Source organism: Arvicola amphibius, chromosome 18 (assembly GCF_903992535.2).
Source record: "Arvicola amphibius chromosome 18, mArvAmp1.2, whole genome shotgun sequence".
Lineage (NCBI taxonomy): Eukaryota > Metazoa > Chordata > Mammalia > Rodentia > Cricetidae > Arvicola > Arvicola amphibius.
Window position 1 is genome coordinate 16594922 of NC_052064.1, and position 25413 is coordinate 16620334.

Here is a 25413-nt window from a genome sequence, read left to right on the forward strand (position 1 = left end):
GAAATAGTAAGACAGGAACTTACATTTGTTATTTAATGTTTTCATAGGGATTCATCAGTGCTAGTAATATATTTTATTTCTGTGGTTGCCTAGAAATGTAAATTGTGTAAGAATAGATTAAATTCCTTGGTACAGTGTGAGGATAAAGATGTTTTTATTCTTCAAATCTAATGCGGTGGTTACACTCTAAGGAATGTGTTATGTCACATCTCTTAGCAATTTACAGATTCTAGCTTGTGAATTCTCCAACCCAGGCTTCCGAGGCATAACCACTGGTCAACAGTCAAAGTTCTTTTGTTCTTTTTGTTTTAGACACATTTCTCTTTATTGTTTGGATATGCAAGTGGGTACACATGCCTACCAAGGGGCACAGGTAGGGATCAGAGGACAACTTTCAAGTGTCTTTTCTTTTTTACTATGTGGGTCACTGGAATAAAACTCAGGTCCTTGGCAGTAGACAGCTTTACCCACTGAGCTTTCTCTTCAGTCCCGCCGATTCAATAAGTAACCTCTCACCCAAGGTCTCTTGAGAAACCTTAACAAATTTCAAGGATAATAGGTGATGGACGTGATACAAATATATATGTATGAAAACGTTATAATACCCACTAGTAATATATGAGGATACTAGCAAAAATTTGTTTTAAAATAATTTTTTATTCATTTTTGCAGCATTTATTAGTAGGCAGTGCTGGAGCCAACAGTCATCTCATGGTTATAAAGATACAAAGGGAGAGAGAAATAACTCATTATTCCTGTTTTCACTGTATAATCAAGCTGTTTTATCAGGAAGCTATCCCATGAGACCTTACCAGGAGAGTATTTCAAACAGAATAAAATAAGCTAATTTTATTCTGCTTCCCTTTTTAAAGAAACCGAAAACTAGGTTAAACCTTCAAAAACATGTCATCTCTTGTATTTTGCACTATGTGTACACACACACACACACACACACACACACAAACACACATTTATAAACTGTCCCATATAGGTAAGGTAGTTTGTCAAGAATTAAATCTCTAAGAATTAAATTTGAAAACACAACAGTGGTTTTAATAGGGCCTCCAAAAACTGGTAAGACAAGGTCATGAAATTCAATACAAGCAAGACTACAAGATGGCCACACTTATTTTAAAATCTAGGAGCTTTTCTTGCTACTGGGGGAGACGGTGCAAAGAAAAGGTAAGTGCTAATTATAGATAATTGTTGCGTTCCATAGTCTAAAAGACTTTGTACATTTTATAAAAGAATGCGATTGCAATTTTTGTCCTGGCAAATAAAATCTTTATAGCCTGCAGGGTAGCATAGCACACCTGACAGGAAATAACAGAGGGAGGTGGGTGAGCAGAGATCGTAAGCTTAGTAAGCTAACTTCCTGCTGACAGGCTCATCAAGGTAGGAAAGGACTTCTTTTCTTAATATATATACATTTATATATGTGTGTATACATATATGTATGTGTGTATGTATATATATATATATATATATATATATATATATATATATATATGCTTTAATCTAAAGTCTTGACATATGAACACCTCAGGACACGGTTTCCTTATTTTGTTTTCTTTATTCTGAGTAAATGAGCAAATCACCTAACGACGAACACAGGTTGGCTAGACAGTGAGCTGTCAGCTGCTGCTAGATCTGAATCTCCGTTGTCTCAGTCGTGATGGGAAATAAACACCAGGGTGTTGGGGGCCTCACCTCATCCCACATCACCCCACATCACGCCACAAGGGCAGACAATTAGTTCAGCCAATTAAAGGCAAATTTTGCGCCAGTCTTGGAAACGCATACCTGAAAGCCCAGAACCAGAGGGGAACATGCAGAAGGAAAGGATGTGCAAGGCTCCCCTCGCTACAATGAGGTCACAGATGCCGGTCAACAAGAAGTCCTGTTTCAATCACAAATATATAATATGGAATATATAATTTTTAAGGTAATGAATGCTGAGAAATGTAATGATGTAAGCTTGTTAAGTTTCCTGTCAGGAATAGGGCCAACACTTTATTTAGCTAATAAAGGCATTTACAAATCAACAACATTCACACACACACATGCGTGTGTATTTGGTACAGAGGAAACAATTAAAGCAAATGCAGTAATATATGAGAGAATTCACATACTACTGCCAAAGAAGAGAACTTGAGCAAAAACTTCCATAATGATGGGGTATAGGGAATATATAATATTATTTAGAACAGAAGCTAATTAGTAAGTGAAGGCTCAGAACTGTGCATCTTTAGAAAACTCAAAAGCTTAAATCTACTATAAATAGGAAGTAGCTGTAGAAAGGGTAACGTTGCAAACTTTCCATTACGTGTGAGCTCTGACGAGTCAGAGAGGGCTCTGGTTCTGCCTCGTGAGGCCATGTCTACTGAAGCATAGGTTAGCGTCCAGTTCCCTGTGTGCATGAGGGGTGACTGATCCCCTCCATCCTCCTCCTCCACCTTCCAGGTTCTGATGTCACCTGTGTCTGCCACTCATGCTTAAACCATATCTAATGTGGTGACTGCCACCTCACTGTGATGGAAGGTGAAATTTCTTACTTTAAAAACAATAAATCCACCCCGATTCTAAGTCTAATCAGACTGATTCGGTCTAGTAAGGCGTCATTTCATGGTCATCCCCTCTAAAAGCAGCTTTGTTCTTTTTCCTTCCCTTTTTTTTTTTCCCCATTAGTCACTTCCTGCTGATTCAAATACTCCCAAAGACAGCGTTGCCTAAAATGACCCTGCGCTGGGAAAAGTTGCTGAGGTTGCCGAAGCAAAGCCAAACCATGACGTTTAGTTGAACACGAGAGATTTAGAGACCGTGAAAGTATAATTTCAGAGGAGTATTTTGTCAGGGACTGGAGAGATGGCTCCTCAGTTAAGAGTAGTACTGTTCTTGCGAGGACCCAAATTTGGTTTTCAGCGTTCAGTTCATGGCTTCACAATGACACATAACTCCAGCTCGCTGCGGACATCCTCTTCCTCCCTCTTCTAGACTCCAGGGGCAGCTTCCTTCCTTGTGGACAGACACACAGACACATATGCATGCATGTGCAGAAAGATAATCAAAAAATAAACCATGAAAGATAAACACTTTTTCAGTCACTATGTACTTCATTAAGTAACACTGCATGTTTAATAAGCATTTCCGCAAGGGGTCTTCTATAAATGCCTCAGAAATTGTTGTTTGTATTTTTTTTGAAACAGTCTTGGAAAAATCATAATGTAGATCAGGCTGGCCTTGCCCATAAACCTCCACCTGCCTTTGTCTCCCCAGGACAGGGATTAACGGTGTGTGCCACCAGGCCTGGCTGCTGGAGAAGATTTTTCTTGATCTTTTTGCTGTTTACTCTGTACCCCACATCTCTGACCCACTGTGTACATGTGGACAATAGCTTCAAGAGGACGTTTTCCATAGTTTGTCAGGCGAAAGCTCTCTGGCTGAATCTTTTGCTTTTTAAGGCCTAGCACGTGGCAAAAGTAATCCACAAAATTCCTGCTGAGATCCTTCCATTCCAATACTCCTATAAAAACACAGCCAGGCGAATATGCCCACAAACGAGTCAATGTTGTGACCATCAGCAAGTGCAAAGTGTTTCTGAAAGTCAGAGCCCTAGACTTAAAGCCAAAAGACCGATATTATTGCTCGGCTTATGCCACGGCACAATTTTGCAAGTTTCTTAGGAACCACAAAATACATAAACTGCCATTTTCTATGAAATGGTGATTATACTTACTGTATTTTCTTTTTGGTGTGAGATGATGGTTGTTTGTTAATTTTAGTGGTTAATATTTCCCTAAAATGAGGTAAGCCTTTCAGCATCTCTATAAATGTGGGTCTGTTGATATGGATAAAAAGAAATTTTTCAAATATGTGTGTAACCTCTTTTGAAGGAGGAAGTGGGGCAATCGCTGCATATTTTAGTGAAAAGAACACATCAGGGAGTGCTCAAAAAGCTGTTGAAAATAGGGATAATTTGACAGTTACACTGCTTGAGACGTGTTATCCAGCTAAAGAGATAATAGGACCCAGTTCTGCTAAAATCAAATTAAATTTTTCATTCTCTTCATAAAATATTAACTTAAATGAAAATAATATATCAATGTAAAATAAAGGAGTGACTTAATTTCAATAAATATTTTATGCATTAATTTATTCTTAAAGTTTCACAGGTTAAGAAACTAAATTAAGTATTAAGAGATTAACTATGTATCATTTTAAGGCTGTGTTTCAGCTTTAAATTCTACTGTTGTCTTTAAAGCAGGAGGCAATCTGCTTTCTGTCCATCCTTCTTCCATTATAGGATTCATTCCGTCTGGTTAATCCTCTAGTTTTCTTCCCTCCCTCCCTCCCTCCCTCCCTGCCTCCCTCCCTCCCTCCCTCCCTGTCTCCCTCCCTCCTTCTTTCACTTGCTATTTTCTTTCTTCTCCTTGCATTAATCTTCACCTATTCAATATTCAGGGCCTTAACTGTTTCACAATGACTGTTTCCTTTAGACAACAATGCACCCTTTTGCGACACTTATTCCTTTCCTGTCCATTCTGTAACCATAGTTTTCTGTCAGTGAAGTGCACCTAAATGAGCTCTATCAGCATATAAGATCATCAATATTTCCAGAATTATAGGATACTGCATAGTGTTCTTTGGCTGTGAAGAGATACCATGACCATGGCAACTCAGAAAGAAAGAAAGAAAGAAAGAGAGAGAGAGAGAGGGAGGGAGGGAGGGAGGGAGGGAGGGAGGGAAGAAAGGAAGGAAGAAAGAAAGAAAGAAAGAAAGAAAGAAAGAAAGAAAGAAAGAAAGAAGGAAGGGAGGAGGGTCTTTACTTGGAAGGTAAGGAAAGAGTCCCTTCTTTCTTTCTTATTCTTTCTTTCTTTCTTTCTTTCTTTCAGTCCTTCCTCCTCCCTACCCTTCGTTCCTTCTTTCTTTCTTTCTCTCTCTCCTTTCTTTCTTTCTTTCTTTCTTTCTCTCTTTCTTGTCCTCCCTCCTCTCCCTCCCTACCCTCCATCCCCTCCCTCCCCTCCCTTCACTCCCTCCCTCCCTCTCCCGACTCCATCTTACCCTTAACTGGCGTTTGCTTACAGTTTCACAGGGTTAGTCCATTATCCTAATAATGTTGAGCGTGGTAGCATGTAGGCAGACATGGTGCTGGAGAAGGAGATGAGAGTTCTACATTCAGATCAGCAACAAGAAAGACACTAGACCTGACTTGAGTATTTAAACCTCAAAACCCACCCCTAGTGACATAGTTCCTCCACAAGGCCAACCTACCCTCACAAGGCCACACCTCCTAATAATGCCTCTCCCTGATGAGTCTATGGGGGCCATTATTATTCAAACCACCACATATACATTATGTAATATTGCCTTAATATTTTTCTCTACCTGTAATATTCTTTAGTCTTATTTAGTTTTTGTTTCCAGATGTTTCTTATTCATTAATACTTTCAAAGCAAGATTATCGATTATCGGTATGAGCTGTATTTTTCATTTTCACTTCAAATCTTATTTGGTCTTATTTTGAAACATATACTTTGAATCTCTCTACCTCTGTTGTCCCCTTTTCTTTCTTTCTGGTAGGGGCTCACGTATGCCGTGTTGACTTGAACTCACTGTGTAGCCGAGGCTGGCTTTGAACTCTTGAGCCTCCTGTCTGTACCTCCCAAATGCAGGGATTATAGGCATGTGCCACAATAAATCCGCTTTATTCTCTTTCTTTCTAATTCTATGTTTGTGCCGCACTACAGAATTCCTTTTTGAGTAGCATTATTATTATTAGTTCTGTAAATTGGCCCATTATAGTTATACACATCCGTAGGCTACCAGATGATATTTCTTTTTTATTCTTTTTATTGAGCTATATATTTTTCTCTGCTCTCCTCCCTTTCTCTCTCCTCTCCTTCTACCCTCTTCCATGGTCTCCAGGCTCCCAATTTACTAAGGAGACCAGATGCTATTTCAAATCACGTGTACATCATGTGGCATTCAAATCAGGTTAATCAGACCTATCGCTCAAATATTTATGATTTCATTGTACAGACAATTTTCAATCATTTTTCTCCTAACTTTAAAATATTGCTTTTTAAATACAATCAAAGAAGCATGGGTTTCAAGACATCAAGACACATACGTTGTTTGAAGTCCTTTTCTGCTGCCCTTGACCCCTTATTCCAATATATTATCACACATATTCTATGTATACGGTGCCCTGGGACCTGGATCCAGTGCCCCCCCCCCCCGTGAAGACGGGAGACACACAGATTTCTTTCCATCTTCACACAAACGTCAGCTTCAGAAGACAAAGTCACTCAAAAGAACCCGCTTTAAGATGACTTCAGTAAACATATCCTTTTCTCTCTTCAAGGAGAAACATTAAAGAGCAGGTTGGAAAAGTCTTTACACAGAGGGAAACTTATCAAACGCTTTACAAATATCACACGGCAGGGGGTGTGAGGTTGAACTCCCCAGAAGCCAGCAGAGAGTGTGACGGCTCGGGAACTTTAACAGGTTTTTCATCTCCCTCGCTGCCAAGTGAGGAGGTAGGAAGCAACAGATAATTGGTGGCGGAGTTTGAGCCCAGAAAAGACGGCTTTGGCCTAGAAAGTGTGTTTCCCAGGGGGAAAAATGCTTCGGTAACTTTAAGGCTCTAGCTTATGTCCACCTCTGTTGGCTCCAAATAGTGAGTGACTCTTCTTCCACCGCACTTTACAGTGAGAATTCTTGTTCCAAGAGAGCGGGTCAGGGAGGGGGCGTGGGGAGAACAGAGGATCAAGAAAAGTGACCATTTGACCCAGTTACACTGTGTGCATGTATGAAGAATATCACAATAAAGCCCAATATTCTGTAGAGTTTGCGTATAATAATAATAATAATAATAATAATAATAATAATAATAAATGAATTTCTCTCCCTTCATCTCAGGGATGGTTTGATAAATGGAGGACTCCTGTCGGTCTTTCTGTAGCTTTGAGACAGGGATCCTGTCATTGGTAATGAGTTTACCCACCGGTTTGGGTCTGGGTTTGGTTTCACTTTCTCTTTTGAGAACGGGTCAGGGTGTTCAATCCAGCAAACAGAGGAATGTCTTCATAGCCTGAAGGACCTTCAGCTGTGGTTCACGGTAACTGTTTCACCTGCCTGCTAAGACACAGAGAGCCCCGGACTGATGACCTAAGGCTGCCAGGTCGAGCATCCACTTAGGACTGAAGCCCGTGGTCCTCTTTTGTGGCCTACTCTTCTCTTTTCCTTGCAAACTTCTGCAATGCGTTCCGTAGTCAGGGATGCTGCTGAGCTGGACTTCGCTGGGCTCTGTCTTTCTAGCTCTAAATAACTGGTTTTAGGTTCTTTGATAGCTGACTGTAGCATTTTCCTTGTTTGGATGCTAATGTTTGATACTTTACTAAGTCTCCGTATTTTTTCTATTTTCACTGATGTTAAAGATTGTTATTATCAATGTTGTCCATCTTTTTTTCATTTTTACATTGGACTTACTGAGAAAGACCTTTTAAAGATTGGATGGACTGGAATGGGTTTGCCATTCTTTTTTTTTTTTTTTTTTTTTTTTTTGGTTTTTCGAGACAGGGTTTCTCTGCAGCTTTAGAGCCTGTCCTGGAGGTAACTCTTGTAGACCAGGCTGGTCTCGAACTCACAGAGATCCGCCTGCCTCTGCCTCCCGAGTGCTGGGATTAAAGGCGTGCGCCACCACCGCCCAGCTTGGGTTTGCCATTCTTTTAAGAATGTTTTGATAGTATTTTGTCTGTGTATGTGTTTTCAATACATCCTGACTTCAGTTTGTCTTCCCTATACTCCTCCTGGTACCCATTCCTCTCCCACCTCCCTATCACCTAGATCCACTCCTCCATTTTCCATTCAGAAAGAGCAGGCCTCCCAGGGATATCCACTGAACATGGCATAACAAGCTGTAATTAAGATGAGCCCCCCCCTTTCATTAACCCTTATTCATTTATTGAGGCTCGGGCTGTGCCGCAGTGTGCGTGGAGAGGTCAGAAGATGGCTTGGGAGAGTTCTCTTGGTCTGCCCTGTGGCTTTCGGGGAGGAAACACACAAGTCATCGGGCTTGGTGCAAATTCATTCTCACTTCCAGTGTCCAAAGAACATGCCAGGCATGGTGTGTCATGCTTGAAAACAGAGCACTTCAGAGGCTGCGGCAGAAAGATCACAAGTTCTAGGCCACACAGAGCTATATTGGGAGCTATGCTTCAGAAATAAGCTAACTAACCAAAATAAGTTCTGGCCCCCTCAGGTTCAAGTAAATACATTGGATGAGATTTATGGTTTGTTGTCTGCAATAAACTGTGAACAAAATGTAAGCCAAACAGTATTAGAGTATACTCATGATGCTAAAATGTTTACAACACAGAACTTTAAAATGTCATACGTAAGGTCCAGGTGCCATAGACTAATTCGCTATTGCCTTTCTAGAGTGCTAATATTTGTCAGAATGCCAAAATTTTGATATGTTAATGATATCTATAATCTGTTTAATTCTCTGCCTCGCAGATTTTTATTTTTACCTTCTATTATTTCTTTCCTGTTACTTTCTAGCTTTTTTGTTTGTCTATTTTGTTTTGTTTTTGCTTTTTTTAGCTTTGGAGTTAGAAATTTAATCACCTTTTAACCTTCTTAATAATAACATTATTAAAATAATTTCACAGTTTTTTGATCATTATTTTATATTAAATTGGAACTTCAGGAGTGTCCATTTCCTCTGATCTTACTTTGGCCATAATCTTGAAGAAAGTACATCTAGTTAAGTCTTGACATAGTATCAAAATTATTGATAATTGTCCAAAATGGGTGGCAAAATATATTTCATATTTCCAGCTTTGAATGAACTTCACATACTTCCGTGAAAATAGTGTGTCACCGTGGGTTTGATGCAGAACTTGGGGGATTACATTTGTTGTTGAGCCAAGTGTTTTGAAAATTTGAAAAGTACATAAAACAATATTCCTCGCTTACTTGTAGATACGTTGTTTCCCTTCATGCTAGATGAATGATTATTTAAAATGCTTAGCTTTATACTTTATTTTTAAATTAGAATTTTAAACTCTAATGCTGAGAGATATAATCCTCATAAGCAAGGCCCTTCTGATTTTTTTTTAAAAACTATAAATATATCTCCTGAAAACAAAAGTTTGAGCAGACATTGTTGGCAGCTGTGTTGAAAGACTTCCAGTAGACGCATGCGCTCTGAGAATGTAAACAAAGCTGAGAATGTGGCCCGTTCTTCAGGCCTGGATTCCCCGTGTGATACTCCTGTTTAGTGCTCTCCCTGCTCTCCAGAAGAATTCCTCTTCCCCTGCATCTCACTTCGCCCTCACCCTCCTCCCAGCTCTAGCTTTTTCCCGGGACGAGGTCCTGTGTCACATTCTCTTTGAAACCAAGTCACTGTAAAATTCAGAACCTTTCTTCCTATTCATTTATTCGCCCACTGAAATCTCTAATTAAAATATCTCCCTGTGAGCCTAGACGATTATTTAAAATTTCTAAGTTTATATTTTGTTTTAGGCGCAGCTGCCAACAATGTGCTCTCGAGCGTTTGTTCCCGGGCTATATTTGTGCTGTTAAAAATTCAGAAGAGTCTTGGTTGTGTGGATTATATTTATCAGCATTAGAAATGTAAGATTCTCACTTAAAAATAAACTTACATGCATGCTTCGGCATTTTATACATACCGTATCCCTTCTGCTGGCTAATCCCAAAGTAGAACAGGGAACCAAATAGGAGTTGGTGGATGAGTTCACGAATTAATAGAGAAACGGGTAGATTAATAACAGGTTTGATGTGGCATGAAACGGCCCTTCTATTAAAGAGAAAGGTAAAACAGCAAAAGGAATTAAAATGAATCTAGTTTACAATTAATATCTGCTAAAGGAAGTCCTACAGCCAGTGGCTACCCACCCGCTGGGGCGTGGCCTCTTATACTATATAAGCCGATGTAGAGCATGCGTCCGCTCTCTTTCCAGCTGCTGGCTTCTGTTCTCTGTTTAAGCAGAGGATTCTGATTTGTGAGTCTACCCCTAAATAAATTACCATCTATTTCTCAATTCTGAGCTAGTGTGGGATTTCTTCTAAGTGTCCTTCTTCATTTGGCACCCATGTGGAAACGGACTCCAGGGGGGACGGCCTAATGGCTTAGCCCGTCCATGCCCAGACAGTCTCTCAACCCTGCCCGCTTGGCTTGCTTTTACCTAAGCGGTACTTTTGCCTTGCACAGTTATATCATTACACATCACAACTGTCTATATGTTACAAAGGAAAAAGGAAACGGAAACTCTACGCGGTGAGATTTGTTATACTGCCACGTATTCTTGAGCAAGCTGATGATACACAACTGTTGGCGAACAATATACCACATTTTAAAAGCCTTTCTAAACCGGGCGGCGGTGGCGCACGCCTTTAATCCCAGCACTCGGGAGGCAGAGGCAGGCGGATCTCTGAGTTCGAGGCCAGCCTGGTCTACAAGAGCTAGTTCCAGGACAGGCTCTAGAAACTACAGGGAAACCCTGTCTCGAAAAACCAAAAAAAATAAATAAATAAAAGCCTTTCTAATGCCTATGTGTTATATTAGAATTTTGTAATTTTCCGTGTTTGTCTTCCTTCCTACAAGGTCATCAGTTACCTCTTCAAACCTAAGACTCTACAGCTGAGTGGTACATCTGCTTACAGTTTCTTTTATCTCCCTGGTTGCTAGGCTACCGTCATATTTAGCATGCTTTGTTACAAGTATCTGAATGATGTGATCTCATGGAACTATTTAGTCCTTGAGGGTTTGGACTGCGCCTCATATCCATAAGCACACGAGAAAGTGTTTAATACTTGATAAAAATCCCATACGCGAACATACGGAGGTGATTAAGCTAAGCATTTAACAAGTAGCGCCGATGCTTCCTCAACCTGTTTTCGTTAAATCTTCTAGCCAAAACTCAAGTAATGGGAGAAATCAAGCTAGCCCTGAAAAAGGAAATGAAAACAGAAGGCGAACAACTAATCGTTGAAATTCTCCAGTGCAGAAATATCACCTACAAATTTAAGTCTCCGGATCATTTACCAGGTATCTAGCTCCATGATAATAATCAAGATATCTACTAATTGACTAGGACCATGTCTTGAATATTCTGAGAAGTTCTGCCGAAATTGTTATGTGTGCATGAAACACATTAGAAAAAATATGAAACAAGAGCGTACTTTACTCCTCACAGGATAAAATCATTTTCCTAGCCTTCAGCTAGGAAGTTTTCCAGCATATAAATTAGAGTTTTATAAATTATAAGTAATTTATATAATTTATAATTTCCTAGCCTTCAGCTAGATTTTTAAGCATGTAAATTGGAGAGACACATTTAATAAACAACAGGGAAAACTAACTTAAATTTTCTAAGAAAACTGTATACTTATAATCACCTTATGCTTTCTGCAACAAACTGTGTACAGTTTCCTGTGCTTGTGTGCATCACCGTGCAACGGGAAGCACTATGAGTGGTTAGTGGATGCTTACCGGGATTACTTCTTATTTTCAGATTTATATGTGAAAATATACGTGATAAACATCTCTACTCAAAAGAAGGTTATCAAGAAGAAGACAAGGGTATGCAGGCATGACCGGGAGCCTTCCTTCAACGAAACCTTCAGGTTCAGCCTGAGTCCTGCGGGTCATTCTCTTCAGGTAATCGTGTCCTACAATAGTGATCGGCTTTCTCATTCACATTATATGTATTGCTCATTCAATTATTCAGTGGCTAAATACTGATCATATACTATATAATAGCTAATCACTAAGTATCTCCGCAGGACCCCATCCAATCACCAGCCAATCCTTTAGTCTCTCTTCTGCTAATTTAGGTGGACTGCTCTTGCTCCCACGCTCACGCTCACGCTCAGCTCCTTTCTTTGGTGTTTGCAGCATGTTGGTAGCTCACCGGGTCCATTTCTCTCTGACGTCTCACCTTTTCGTTTCAACACAGCGCTGCCAGGGTTTTCTTTATTAAACTGTGTTTGTTTTCCATTAAAGCTGTTCAGTAAAATGTCATTTTTCTTGCATCATTCCGAGTCCTCCACCGTGAGCTTTAGTTACATTGCTTTAGTCTTGGGTCTTCGTCACTTCCCCCCCATTCAGTATTCCAGACACTTTTGAGTCTTTTTTAAGTTAAGCCTTGAGTTCCTGGCTCATATTTTCCTCTCCGTCAAAGCTTCCTTTTTATGTATCACCCTATTTCGGCATACGATTTTACTGAGAACCCTAAGTATACTTCACAACACATTCACAAATTATTTTACTTATTATGCGACTCAACAAGATTTCCCCTATACAATCATGTATGTGTTCACCTGCCACTACTTCTCTATGGTAAGGCCTAATCTTCATTATCTTTTCCCCTGCCGTCTAGCTGAATTATTTTCACATAGCATGCCTTCAGTAGACAAGGGAAGGGGGAGGAATGTGGATAGAGGGGAGTAGAGGGAGCTATATGAAGCCATTTCATGATGGAGAAAACATAAGTAACAAAGACAAGTTCAGGGCTGCAAGGATAACTCGGTGGTCCAAAGTACATATTGCTCTTCCAGAGGACCCAAGTCCACCATCAGGACCCATGTCAGCTGGCTCTCAAGCTCCTTCAGCTTCAGGAGCTCTGACGCTCTCTTCTGGACTTACCAGACGTACATACATGTAAATTAAAGTTTTAGATATATATATTCATATATATTCATATATTCATGTATATTCATATATTCATATATGTGTGTATACATTTATATGTGTGTATATATAAATGTATATTTCTATATGCATATATATTTGAAAAACAAAGTTAAGCCTCACTGACAGAGTTAGCGAAAATGAAGGTAGGAAGGAATAAAATATTAAGGACAATAGTAAATCTAAAGCCTCTGAAAACACAGGTGTCATCCAGAAATCAAGAAAGGGGAGTTTTCAGAAAAAAAAAAAAAAAGCATAATGAGTTTTTATAAAACTGACTTGATATGATTGCAGGGACCCTAGTGATGAAAAAAATTATGAGGAAACCCCCCCATCAAAAAGCAGAAGTTATGGTTATATCTGAAATTCCAGATTTTAAATATCGAATTTTGCATCAATTTAAGCATATCTGACTAGAATAAGCTTTCCCAGTATATGTCATAGTTGCCTATCCTTCACAGAAATGTTAATCTGCACTAATTTATAGATATTCTAATACTATTTCTTCTTTCTTTCAAATATTTACACTATATCCTCACGTCTCTCTTTCTTCCTTGTTATTCTCTGATGAAAAAAGGTATTGAAAAGTTGAAAAATGTACGTGTGTGTGTGTGTGTGTGTGTCTATATATACACGTATAATTCTCACTTTGCTCTCTAGATTTTGCTTTTCTCCAATGGAGGGAAGTTCATGAAGAAGACTTTGATTGGAGAAGCCTGTATCTGGCTTGACAAAGTGGATCTGAGGAAGAGAATCGTGAATTGGCACAAACTTTTAGTCACGCCTACTCAAACACACTGAAGCTGTGTCTGCTCCGGGTGTGGAAGCGGAGCTCCGTAGCCTCAGAGGGAGACTGGCGTTGAACGCTTCTGTGCTGATCCATGTTTTCGGGGACAAACATGGGGTAGGAAACACGACGCCAACACACCACGTTGTCGAGGAGTACGAAATGACTCCTAAAGTTCACGTGTTGAAAGCACACCGATGAACATAGGCCCGAGACCCTGGATTTCCCAAAGCTGGGAAGAGAAGCTGCGGAAGGAGGTTTGACTTTTTGACGCGGCAGTCTTGGAGCAGCCTGAGCTGAAGCTAATGAAAGAGGCGCAGAGGATTTTTCTATGACGGTCAAAAGTAGAGTGAAAGCAATTGTTTGTATGCACAGAAACCTTGTTCCAAAGGACGGGTCGAGTGAAGCTCGGTTTTGAAAAGTACAAAACTCTTTGTCTTATAGTCTCATAAAACTTCCTGCTTTGGAATTCTGACATAAGATGCGTCTATGAATTGTCCACAGGACCAGAAGGCGACTGTGTTTAATGGGGAGAATGAAGCAGGAGTTGTGAACAGTGGATTTTAGACTGGACCGTGCATGTTTTCCCTGTGTCTACATTAGGAAGCTAGACAGCGCTAGGTCTGGATTCTATACGGCAGAAGCACATCTCCTTTTGATGTAACTTAAAATAGTCAAGAGTAAAGATAATTGTAGGTTAAAATTAAACTGTACTTACCTAGAAATAAAACAAAAACTAGTGACTGGATATTAAAAGAGAATGCTGACCCGCAAAACATGTACCTTGTTTGAAACCACTGCAATCTCTATAACGTTCCACTAAGTCAAGACACTTTCAGCACATCGAGGCATCTAGATTAATTGGTGTGTCCTGTGAGGAGGTTTGCTCATTCAGTGAGGAAGCTGCCCTACATGCGTCATTCTTCGTATTTCCTTCCTCTTCCATAATGTATTGTCAGAGACATCACATTATTGTTCTGGCAAAGAGAATCATATTTACCATATGACATTGATTAAACTGTTGCCACTTTCTAATTTTTCTGTGGTTTTTCTCTATACTCGGTAACAATATAATGAACATCCCGACAACACCCTCAAGTCCTTTCTCCTGTTCTGCTTTCTTGTTGGTGATAATATCATCGTTAGAAAGCTAATGTTGGGAAAGGCTGGGAAAAATCAATGTTGGAAATTAAAATAGACTTGATCTATTTTAATAATATAGAACCAAACAACCAATGTGTGAATCGCCAAAACGAAGCGTTCTCTCCCTATCAACCACCAGTGTCAATTAAAAAAAAAAAAAAAAAAAAAAAAAAAAAAAGTATCACGGAGCTGGGGGACGTGCGCTCAGCTGAGGCTGAAGTCCTGGCGTCTGGTCCTGATTCTGCAATTGACCTTGCACGTTACCACTTCTCAAATGCAGATCAAATTCACTTCCCCCTAAATAATGGTGTTTTCCAATCCCTCCTAACAGGATGCCAGGATGCTCGAATAAAGAGGTCCAGGAACTAGAAAAACACATTCCCAAATACTGCTTTATATACAAATTGAAAAACAATTATTGTATAGCTTTTTAATTCACAAATTTTATATGTGAGAAACAACTTCCGACCAAGGATAAGCATGAATAATAAAAACAGTAAATTGTTCCAAGACTCATTTTATTCAACTTCCACCTAAATGGACTTCCATTTAACCTGAAAAAGATAGAACGTTAAATAAAAGTTATTTGTCATACAAAATTTTCTGAAGTCCCCAGCTCTCGTTCCACTACCACATCCTACCCAACATAAACAAAATTGCTTTTCAGAGTATTTGAACTAAAAATTGTTACTTTATTCAAGATGAGGTTTTGTTGGGATTGTAGGAAATCATCTCAAAAATATTGGTTGGATACTCAATTTTCTCTAAAATTTTCAATTTTTAGAGAAGAACATTAAATTTGAAAGTAATGCAAGACCCTAGAAGTAAACATTTCTAGTCTATGCCAAACTGTATATCTTACACTCATTTAAAAAAAATACAAGTTCACTTTTTTGTCCTAAAATACCAACATTCTCTTTCCCCTATTTTCCTTCTTCTCCCCTCCAATGCAGTACCATTTACCACTGATAGTCTTCTGCGAGAACACGGAGGATGAGAGTTTTTGAAGATAGGATGTTGCTAACATTTATTTTTAGAGACTGCTAGATGTATTGGTGGTTGTCATGGATATTTCCTGCAGACACTCGTACTGTAAACCCGTAACCAGTCACAACTGGGGAGGAAAGGGGTCTAAGAGGATGTGGGACATGAAAAGCTCTTCACAGGCAACTCAGGTCCATCTCTTAGCCTGCTCTACAGTCTCTGGTACTCCGAGGGTTTGGCGGAAGGGGATACAGCCAGGTAGCTTACTCCGTTCTCGTCACAACTTACACACTCAGAAGGCCCACCAGAGTAAAATCAACAGGAGTAGCTCTTACGCCTGGAATAATGGAAGCCCTTCCAGGGCAGCTGCCCCTCCATTCCAAGGGACGAGCAATAGGGCTAGATCGATGAGCTCAATGGAGAGAGTCAACGACTTCTTATCATGCACCAGCATTCCCCTTGAAAAAGGTCCTGCCAGTGTGCCGTGTGTGCAGCTGGCCAGGCTCCTAGGTTGTAACTGGGCTTGTTCTATGCAACACCAATTCCTACAGGAATGCACTTGGAGGGATGCCAATCGCCCTTCTCACCACGGAACTCTTTCTTTTTTAATTGCAAAATAGGGCTCTTAGTGGGTTTTTTTTTTTTTTTACTTTTTTTGGTAAATAACACAACCCATGATTTTCCATTTTTTATTTTATGTTTTATTATTAGAATTAGCTTTTCTATCTTAACAGTAACAAAGTTTATAATCTCTGATCACGAGGTTCTCAATCTTCTTGCAGCACTTACACCTTGAGAAGCATTTTGTTTTCCCTACTAGTCCACTGAGTCGTCAAGGAGGGAAGTTGCTTGTAGCTTTAAAGATGAGCAGTAAGGAATCTTTCAACTGGACAAGAAAAAGCACAGAGTGGATTTTTATAAAAAGCGGGAATTATAGAATCGTTGCTACAGACGGTTACGTGACACTCGTAGCAAGAAGTTGGTGTTTTCTCCGATTTTACTTAACATTAAGAAAAACTTTGGTGACTCTGAACTTGTTTGATTAGCATTTCTGTTTAAAAGAACAATACTCAACATTAAGAGATAGTACTTGCCCTTGATCCTTAACGCTGTCCATATTTTAGTAATTAAGGATAGTTAAATATACATCCTCTGCATATCTGTGAGGTTGATTTGGGGAATCACACACACTAGCATAATTGTACCCTGAGAAAATTATAGCTGGTAACCAGCTGATATTGATTCTCATTCTAGAATGGCTGTTTTGATGTTGGTGGTAGCCATAGAACAATAGTGGTGGCAGGGATGTGAAGTAAGATAAATTATTTGTTACTATATTGTGCCCAATTTGTGAGAAATGATTTAACCAATGCTTCGTTTCATTAAAATACCATAAAGATGTCTATAGTATTTTTTTACTTTATTATTTAAATCATAACTAACAATATTTTTAAAAACTTATTTTAATTGCTATATTGTCAAATAGTCCAAAATTAGCCAACTACGGCGACACATGTGTTTATAAATATATGTATGACGGGAGAGACTTTCCCTCCTTTTGAGTTTGAAATGACAGTGAATACTCGCTATCTCATCGGGAGATTTTTTTCCCTGGAGAGTTGTTGGCCTTTAGCGTAACAAGATGAATGAGTGGAGCTCACAGTCTCATTGAATATGACATATCTATGTTTTCTCTATGTCTCGTGTGGCTGTTGCTAAAGATGCACAGTCAACAAAAATCGTTTAATCGAGTTCTTTATCCCATAGGTAGCCTGAGAGCATTTTCTGAATCTGTTACCCTGTATATAGCTAGACCTCTGATAACACAGCAGCTGTTGAACTAACCCCATCCTCTGGAAGTCGGCATGTGATTGTGATTCTCCTTCAACTGTGTCTGTGTCTGTGTTCAGTGATGTGCTCAGGTGCTCCCGTACTGACCAATGTGTGTGCTAATATCTTTTACCAACACGTCTCTTTCCAAGGTGTTTCTTGTCTAAGAAAAGTCTAAAGCCTAATAAAATTTGTTTCCAATAAAACATGAAGTACTTGGAGATGCGTCCCGTTTCCGACCATGTGTTGCATGCTTTCTTGGTGATTTGCTAATCTTTTTATTATTTCTTTGTCTACCTAACACTCTGAAAAAAAAAATTTTAATGAACAAATGCAAATCCTTGGGCTATTGATTGTATAAACGGACCTGGAAATACATGAGAATTGTGTAGAACAAACTGCTTGTAAATCTGTCTTGAGTTTCACTCTATGTAAAAACATGTATTGGTTTCGTGACCGTACACAGTTGTGTCTTGATAACTTATGAAAATTGTGCTGTATAAAGGCTGTTGCATCAGCCTTATTAATAAATATTGAAAATATCAATTTAACTTCTTGTCTTTATCAACAAGTGTTTCAATCCAGGCAAGAATATATTCATACATTGTCGCGTGGAGGCAAAGCTTAGAACCTACTACCTTATGAAAACCAGAACGAGTAAGCAAGAGGCAAGACACTAGCTTTTGAATAAAGAGGGTTTAAAAAAAAAAAAAGGATTCCTTTTGAAGCTTATTATTTCATTGGCGAAACAGGTATGAAGTCACCTGCTCAGAAAGCAGTGGGAGCTGATACAGGTTATCTCTCAGGAGACGGACTTAAAATAGTTCTCAAGCAGAGTGGGAGGACAGATAGACTGAAGGATAAAGAAGCTGGAACATTCCTGAGCCTGAACATGAAGTTTACATGTGCAAGCAGACAAGGGAAATGATAAACTGTAGACCACGGTATTCTAGTCTGCTTTTAATGGAGTTCTATTGCTCTAAACATGCCTGAGTCTGCCTTTTCCTAGAACAGGGCTCATCTATAAACTTGCAGAGGGGCCTTGTGGGGGCACTCATGTTTGACTTCGGCTCTTTTTACTTGTCCTCAATTCTTAGCCCTATCCCTCTCTACAAGTAATCCATTCAGCGGGGTGGTAAAGTCATCTCTGCTGTTTTGCAGGCGCTCTTCCCCCTGTGTCTTTCAAACGCTTTACTAAGAACGCCCACAGGGATGCTCTGTTCCATGAAGACTGTTCTAAAGTGTCCACTCCCGAACTCTCAGCGGCTCTCAGGCCGGTACCCTTCATGCCTCACATTCCCCAGGGTAAATAGCGAGCGATCCAGCCCCTGAACACCACTTTGCCACCTACTCCTTCTTTGGCCTCCCCACACCGCTCTGTTGTGAGTGGCGGTTCTGGTTCTCCAAGACGTAGACGACAGCGTGATGTGCGAGCAATGACCAGGTAGGCTTCTGGGGGGGGGGGGGGGGGGGGGGGGAGATAAAGCAGCAGGAAGTGCACACGGTGGGGGCGGGGTGCAGGGGAGGTGGTAAGGTAGACTGTTGGGAACAGAATTGGAAAGGGAGCCTCAGGCCACAGAAACGGTGCTCAGCCGATCTGGTCCTGGCGATCGATCTATCGCTGTTCTCTTCCGCCCTTTGCTGATAGCAGCTGTAGAACACTGGAGCTTTCCTTGGTCACAGTATCTGCTCCACCACAGGCCCGTGGAGAGACACGGATGGCTCTCCTGCACCGTCAGCACAAGCTATGTGCAAAACCAAACGTCGAAAAGGAAAATGTGTACTAGAGAAATTAATTGGAATTAGAATTTAAGACATGTGGAATCGGGTTTGGAATCTGGGAGAAGTGTTTGTTCTAGTCCACCCCATCCTGCCAGAGTATTGAGCACTGTTGGTGGTTGCTTTTCCTAAGCATTATTTTAGTTTACTCCAAGAATCTATTCCTTGGATTAAATGAAATACTGTATGTTTAAAGTTGGCTCTTTAAAATTTTTATTCAAAGAAATCACTAAAACTCATTGATAGGATGCATAAAACACAATACTGGCCCAGAGCTTGGTTAGCTCCAATAACAACGTTATTGAGGTCAGCTCGATATTCTTTTAATGTGTAAAATAAATAGATAAGTAGCTTAGCCTGCTGCAGCAGGCTTTGGCTTCCTGGCTTTAATGGCATCCTTTAATGATGGCGCAGCCCACTTTCAGCTGTGTTTGGAAGGCCTCCTTAGTACAGACTTCAAAGGAACAGCCCAGAGCTGCTGTCCTCGGGAAGTGGGATGCAAAAGTGTGTCTCCTCCCAAGGAAGAAGAAAGGCTGAGACCCAGATACATTTAGATAAGCAAGCGAGATCACAATCACTTTGTTTACGCGGGTGCTCTACCTGAAACGCGGCTGGCCTGATTTTGCTTGCCATTGATCTGTCTCGTGTATCCTGTCCGGTTCCTCTTTGCTGCTTGAACAGAGTTCTTCTTTGTTCTTCAATCTTTGTTCTTTTTCATCGTGTAGGTGTGTTGCCTTCAGGATGTTAAACATTACCCAATTCCGGGTAGCATTTGCAGTTGCCTGGTCCCGGGATAGTTAGGACTAAGAGCCAAACAGACATTAAAGCTGAAAGTTCAAAACCATAGCAGGTGGAAACACGTTTTCAGGAATGGTACAGCCAAACTTTGGGGTCTTGGGTCAGAAGATAAAGGAGCAGGGGAGGAGCTTGCAGATATTGTTTTGCCCTTTATCTGCCACGAATTTTAACCTGACTTGAATGTGGGGGTGATTCTCAGGAGGTAAAACAGTCTTACGGTCTCAGTCACTAGACTCTTGGGTTTTCAGCAGCCTCTATAGGACCTGAGTCCTCTTTGTTTACTTCAGGAACATTATAACACATGCACCCCAAAACTCAAGGTCATTATTTCTCAGTTGTGTTCTAGGAGCTGGGAACTCTAACCAACCTGTGAGCACCTTCTCTCCAGACTCATTTGGCCTCTCTGTTAGTAAGAAAAATGGAGTGTCTGGTGTTTTATTTTTCCTTTAGGTCCAGACTCAAAAAAAAATTATTTAAAGAAAGGTATATTTTCAATAATTTGAATAAAATGCAATTATTCTAACCATCTTTTGGTAAGTGTTCTAAATTATCTCATTCGATAATCTCTCTTCAGAAACTTGGTTTCTTGTTTCCTGTGTCTCCATTTTTTATGGTGTGAAACACGGATCTTGTTGTATTAGCATGAACTACCACATGGAAAGCTGAAGCTTCAAAACCCTGAGAATTCCTGGTCTGTTCTTCTTCCTCGTGTGTCCATGGCCGGAGCATCCCCAGCTCCAGTAGCATGAGCTGTGTCCTCTGACAGAGCCCTGTGACTTCCTTTTCGTAGAGGTGTGTGAGTGAACCCACCAAGAGCCTCAGTCAGTGAGGATCCTGCTACCAGAGAAGGCGCCCTGAGTGTACGCTCTTGGGCTCTTCTGTGAAGAGGCCCTTTCTGGTGGGTCTATTTACGTTAGTTTGTTCGTTTTCCTTAAATGACTAAAGCGGCAAAGTCAAACTTCATGACGACTTTGACTTCTCTATTATCTTTATTTACCATTTCCTATATCCATGATGGAAAGGCTCTACACGTAAGGTATTTTAAATTTTATTTGTACAGATGACTACTCTATGTAACCGTTAACAATGACCTGCCTAGGGGCTGGAGAGATGGCTCAGAGGTTAAGAGCATTGCCTGCTCTTCCAAATGTCCTGAGTTCAATTCCCAGCAACCACATGGTGGCTCACAACCATCTGTAATGGGGTCTGGTGCCCTCTTCTGGCCTGCAGGCATACACACAGACAGAATATTGTTTACATAATAAAATAAATAAGTATTAAAAAAGAAAACAATGACCTGCCTGCAAGGCATACTGGTACAATAATGTGATACAAATTGCGGGAAGGAAGTTAAGCCGGGGCCAATGGGAGCTGAGTTGCTAGTGCTTCTCCCAAACCTGATGGCTAAATTTGGGTTCAGATTCCTAGAGCTGGAATTCTAATCCCAGCTCTGGCCTGGGCTGGTGGCAAAAAAACCTCAGGCAAACAGCTTTTGGTTTTTTGTTTGTTTGTTTGTTTTGTTTTGTTTTAATTTGTGTCCCCAAAGTTGGGCATGATTATTAAAACTCAGAGACAAAAATTGGGGTTCAATATGAAGATCCAAAAAAGCAAAGCAACCAGCCGCTGGCTTTTACCTCTACCTCAGTCTGAAAGGGTGATCCTGCCTCCAGGAATCTCAGAATGAGTCTGTGACTGAGAGCTGTCTCCTCCTGTTTTATATTCCTCTCTAGTTCTGGGATTAAAGGCGTGCACCACCCGATTTCTATGGCAACTAGTGTGGCTACTGGGATTGAAGGTGTGTGTTACCACTGCTTGGTCTGCAAGGCTGACGAGTGGGGTTGTTTTACTCTCAGATCTTCAGACAAGCTTTATTTATTAAAATACAAATGAAATGCCATTACACAGGGATGATCCGAGTAGTCACAGATACTTGTAGAAATATACATCATTACCAGGACACCCCTTGTGAAGATAGCAATGCCCCTGGGTCAATAAAGGGCATGGAACTGAACCAGTCTGGAGACAGTTTCAAAGGATAGATTTATAAAGATTGTCATCTGACCTCCACATGTGCTCTCAGACACACATGAGAGAGAAAGAGAGAGAGAGAGAGGGAGAGAGAGAGAGAGAGAGAGAGAGAGAGAAAGAGAGAATACTCAAAAATTATTATCATGTGCAACACCAGTATTGTGTTTTATATTGTGTTATATATGTGTGACTTTTAATTTTATGATAAGCTTATTACATAAAATTTCTGGGGATTTTTTTGAATGTTTGACTTACTTTTAATTAAAAATTTAATTAAAATAACATTTCTTCCTCTTTCTCCTTCTCAACACTTGTTTCATCTCAAATTCATGGCCTCTTTTACTTTAATTATTATTATTACATATGTTTAAACAAAATATATAAATACAGCCTCTTTTGTCCATTTGGTCTCTCTCTCTCACATACACATACACACACCACACCACACACATACACACACACACACACACACACACACACACATGCACACATTCTTTTAGGCTTCTCTAAAGTAACTGACTGTATAGAATGAGACATATAAATAAAAGGGGGATTTATTGGAATGTTTTATAAGCTACAATCCAGCTAATCCAGCCAGCTGTGAATGGAAGGTCCAATAATCCAGTAGTTGCTCAGTCCCCAAGGTTGGATGTCTCAGCTGGTCTTCAGTATACACTGGGTCCCCAAGGAGTAGGCTCCAATGCCAGCAAAGGAATCAGGAATTGGTACAAGCAAGCAAAGAGCATAATTTTCCTTCTTTCATGTCCATGCGTAGGCTTTCAGCAAAAGTGTGGCACAGATTAAAGATGTGTCTTCCTACCTCAGAGAGCCAGATTAGAAGTAGATCTTCCTACTTCAAATTATATGTCTTACAGGTGTGCCCTCCAGTATTATATTTAGTTACTTCCAAATGCAATCAAGTTGACAACCAAGAATAGCTATCGTGTGTGTGTGTGTGTGTGTGTGTGTGTGTGTGTGGTGTGTGTGTGCATCTTTATGTGTATACACGGGCATGACTGTGCTCCTGTGTATAAAGGTCAGAGCCAACCTTGGTGTTGATCCTCAGTAGTCATCCAGTTTGTTTCCTGAAATTCTCTCACCATGACCTGAGGCTTGCCAATTGGCTAGGCTAGCTCTCCACCGAGCCCCAGGGATGCTACTATCTCTGCCTTCTAGGTGCTGATTTCATTTTTAAATGATAACTACGTTTGCTTTTCTTTATCTGTGCGATTTTGTGTATGCATGAATGCATGCCACATGTGTGGGGTGTGCATGCCACATATGTGGGATTCCACAGCAGCCAGAAGAACACCGGATCCCCAGGAGCTGGTGTTACAGGCAATTCTGAACCGTCCAACATGTGTGCTGGGAGCTAAACTCCGGACCTCTGGAAGAGTGACTATTAAAAGAATCTCTCCAACTCCAATACTGAGATTATGAACATAGGCCACCTTGCGTTTTTCTTACATGAGTGTTGGGAAATCAGACCCAGGTCTCCATGGTTTATACCGAGCACTTTACTGATGGAGTCATCCCCCCCCCCATTCCCACAGCAACGGTTTTGAAATGATTGACAGTTTGTATCGGGGAACTTACTTCCCAAAATACCTTGGAAGTTTCTCAGGAAGAGTCATACTCTCTACAGCTGCTACACCGTGGGCTGCAGCTCCTGCTTGGCCAGCCTCAGATTCCCCCAATTTATTCTATAGTTTGTATAACAATCTCATTCATGTTGGTCTCCAATAACACCCCCCCCCATTTGCAAGATTATTGTGAACCTAGTCTACATGGAATATTAAATCCAGTTCACAAACCTTTTTGTAACACCCGATTCTGTGTTACCCCCTCAGTACAGTTCACGCGCCACTGTACCGTACGCGAGTCAAGCAAGGGCCTGGAGACTGAAAAAACACACAAAGAGACCTGGGTCATTCGAAAGGAGATCAGCCGAATGCCGTTTATTTAGCCTTGGGGAAATCCTTATATACCTAACTGCTGCACAAGGACTTCCGCCTAGGCAGGTGGGAAATTACCATATCTAACTGCAGAGTCAACAACACCCTACAGCTAATCACCAGGCGGGGCAGAGGGAGCACAGGAACAAACAGAACGCTTAGTCATCTGACCAGAAACTGTCCTCAAGATGAGCCCCAGGAACAAGGGCAGACCCGGGCCCTACACCTTTTCAAATTGTTTGCCTAATGTTTCCACAAATAGTTGAATTAGATCTAAAATGCCGAGCTCACTTTCTGAGGAATCCACACAGAAGACAAAACGTAGTGTTGCATAATGTCTATTAATCATCCTTTCTTTTTTTTTTTTTTTTTTTTTTTTTTTTTTTTTTGGTTTTTTGAGACAGGGTTTCTCTGTAGCTTTGGAGCCTGTCCTGGAACTAGCTCTTATAGACCAGGCTGGTCTCAAACTCACAGAGATCCGCCTGCCTCTGCTGGGATTAAAGGCGTGCGCCACCACCGCCCGGCTATTAATCATCCTCCTAAAGAATGACATTCTTACCTCACTTAGACACCAGATGGACGTCTCTCTGATGATCCGCTGCTGATGATCTTCCCTATAGGGTTGACAGAACTCGGAGAGCTGCGGCGTCCCATGGATGTTGAAGGTGTGGGTGGCCTTGATCATGGCTGTCCAGGCTGCTGAGTGGGCACCGGGGCCAGGGCTGAGGCGGGCTTGCAAGCCCTGCCTGCGGGAGCTTGCTGCTTCTGCCTTCCTACCTGTCCCCCTCCTGCACCTAGATTTATTGTTATTTTCCTATCCCTTATAGCAAAGGCAATGTCTTGTGTCCTCTTCCAATTTCTTCCACGTGAACAGCCTGTGTGGTACTCTAGTTTATTGCTATGTTATAGAGATATATGATTAAACTGATGTGTCCGTCTATTTAAATAAAGGTAAGGCATAGTATTTCGATCTCACTGTACTTGGAATATGCTAATAATGTACTTTGAATATGTTTAATTCATGGGAATTGAAGTTTTGATGTTATTACTATTTGACATAAACAGTGGCTATAACGCTGATGGTTGAAATTGACATGTTTTAACTTGAGGGTCAGAATGATAACATAAGGAAAGTATAAGGAAAGCAGAAGCATTAAGAGTTTCATTTGCTGTCTGAACAAAACAGAGTAAATAATATTAGGAGGTTTTGGTCAATCCTTGCAGTATGGGTTTCTGTAAATGTGGAAGTTTGATCTAACTCTGCTTGTACCATTTTAAAGCAAACAAAGATATATTGTCTGCAACACAAAAGTGTATAGTTCAGATCCCCTGAAATGAAATATGTTTTAGACTAAAAGATACTCTAAAATATGGGTAATAGAATAAAG

The 25413-nt window shown here is 40.5% G+C and overlaps 1 protein-coding gene and 1 pseudogene across 1 annotated transcript in view; one reads left to right on the forward strand and one right to left on the reverse strand.

The window, feature by feature from the left end:
* Nucleotides 1-14600, forward strand: part of Pclo (piccolo presynaptic cytomatrix protein) — a 266676-nt gene extending 252076 nt beyond the window's left edge. The window contains 3 exon segments of the mRNA XM_038315454.1: nucleotides 10943-11077; nucleotides 11544-11689; nucleotides 13382-14600. Of these exon segments, the coding sequence (XP_038171382.1) occupies nucleotides 10943-11077; nucleotides 11544-11689; nucleotides 13382-13522 (422 nt within the window). The 3' untranslated portion in view covers nucleotides 13523-14600.
* Nucleotides 14601-14832: 232 nt separating this feature from the next.
* Nucleotides 14833-24710, reverse strand: LOC119804067 (annotated as a pseudogene).
* Nucleotides 24711-25413: the final 703 nt, after the last annotated feature.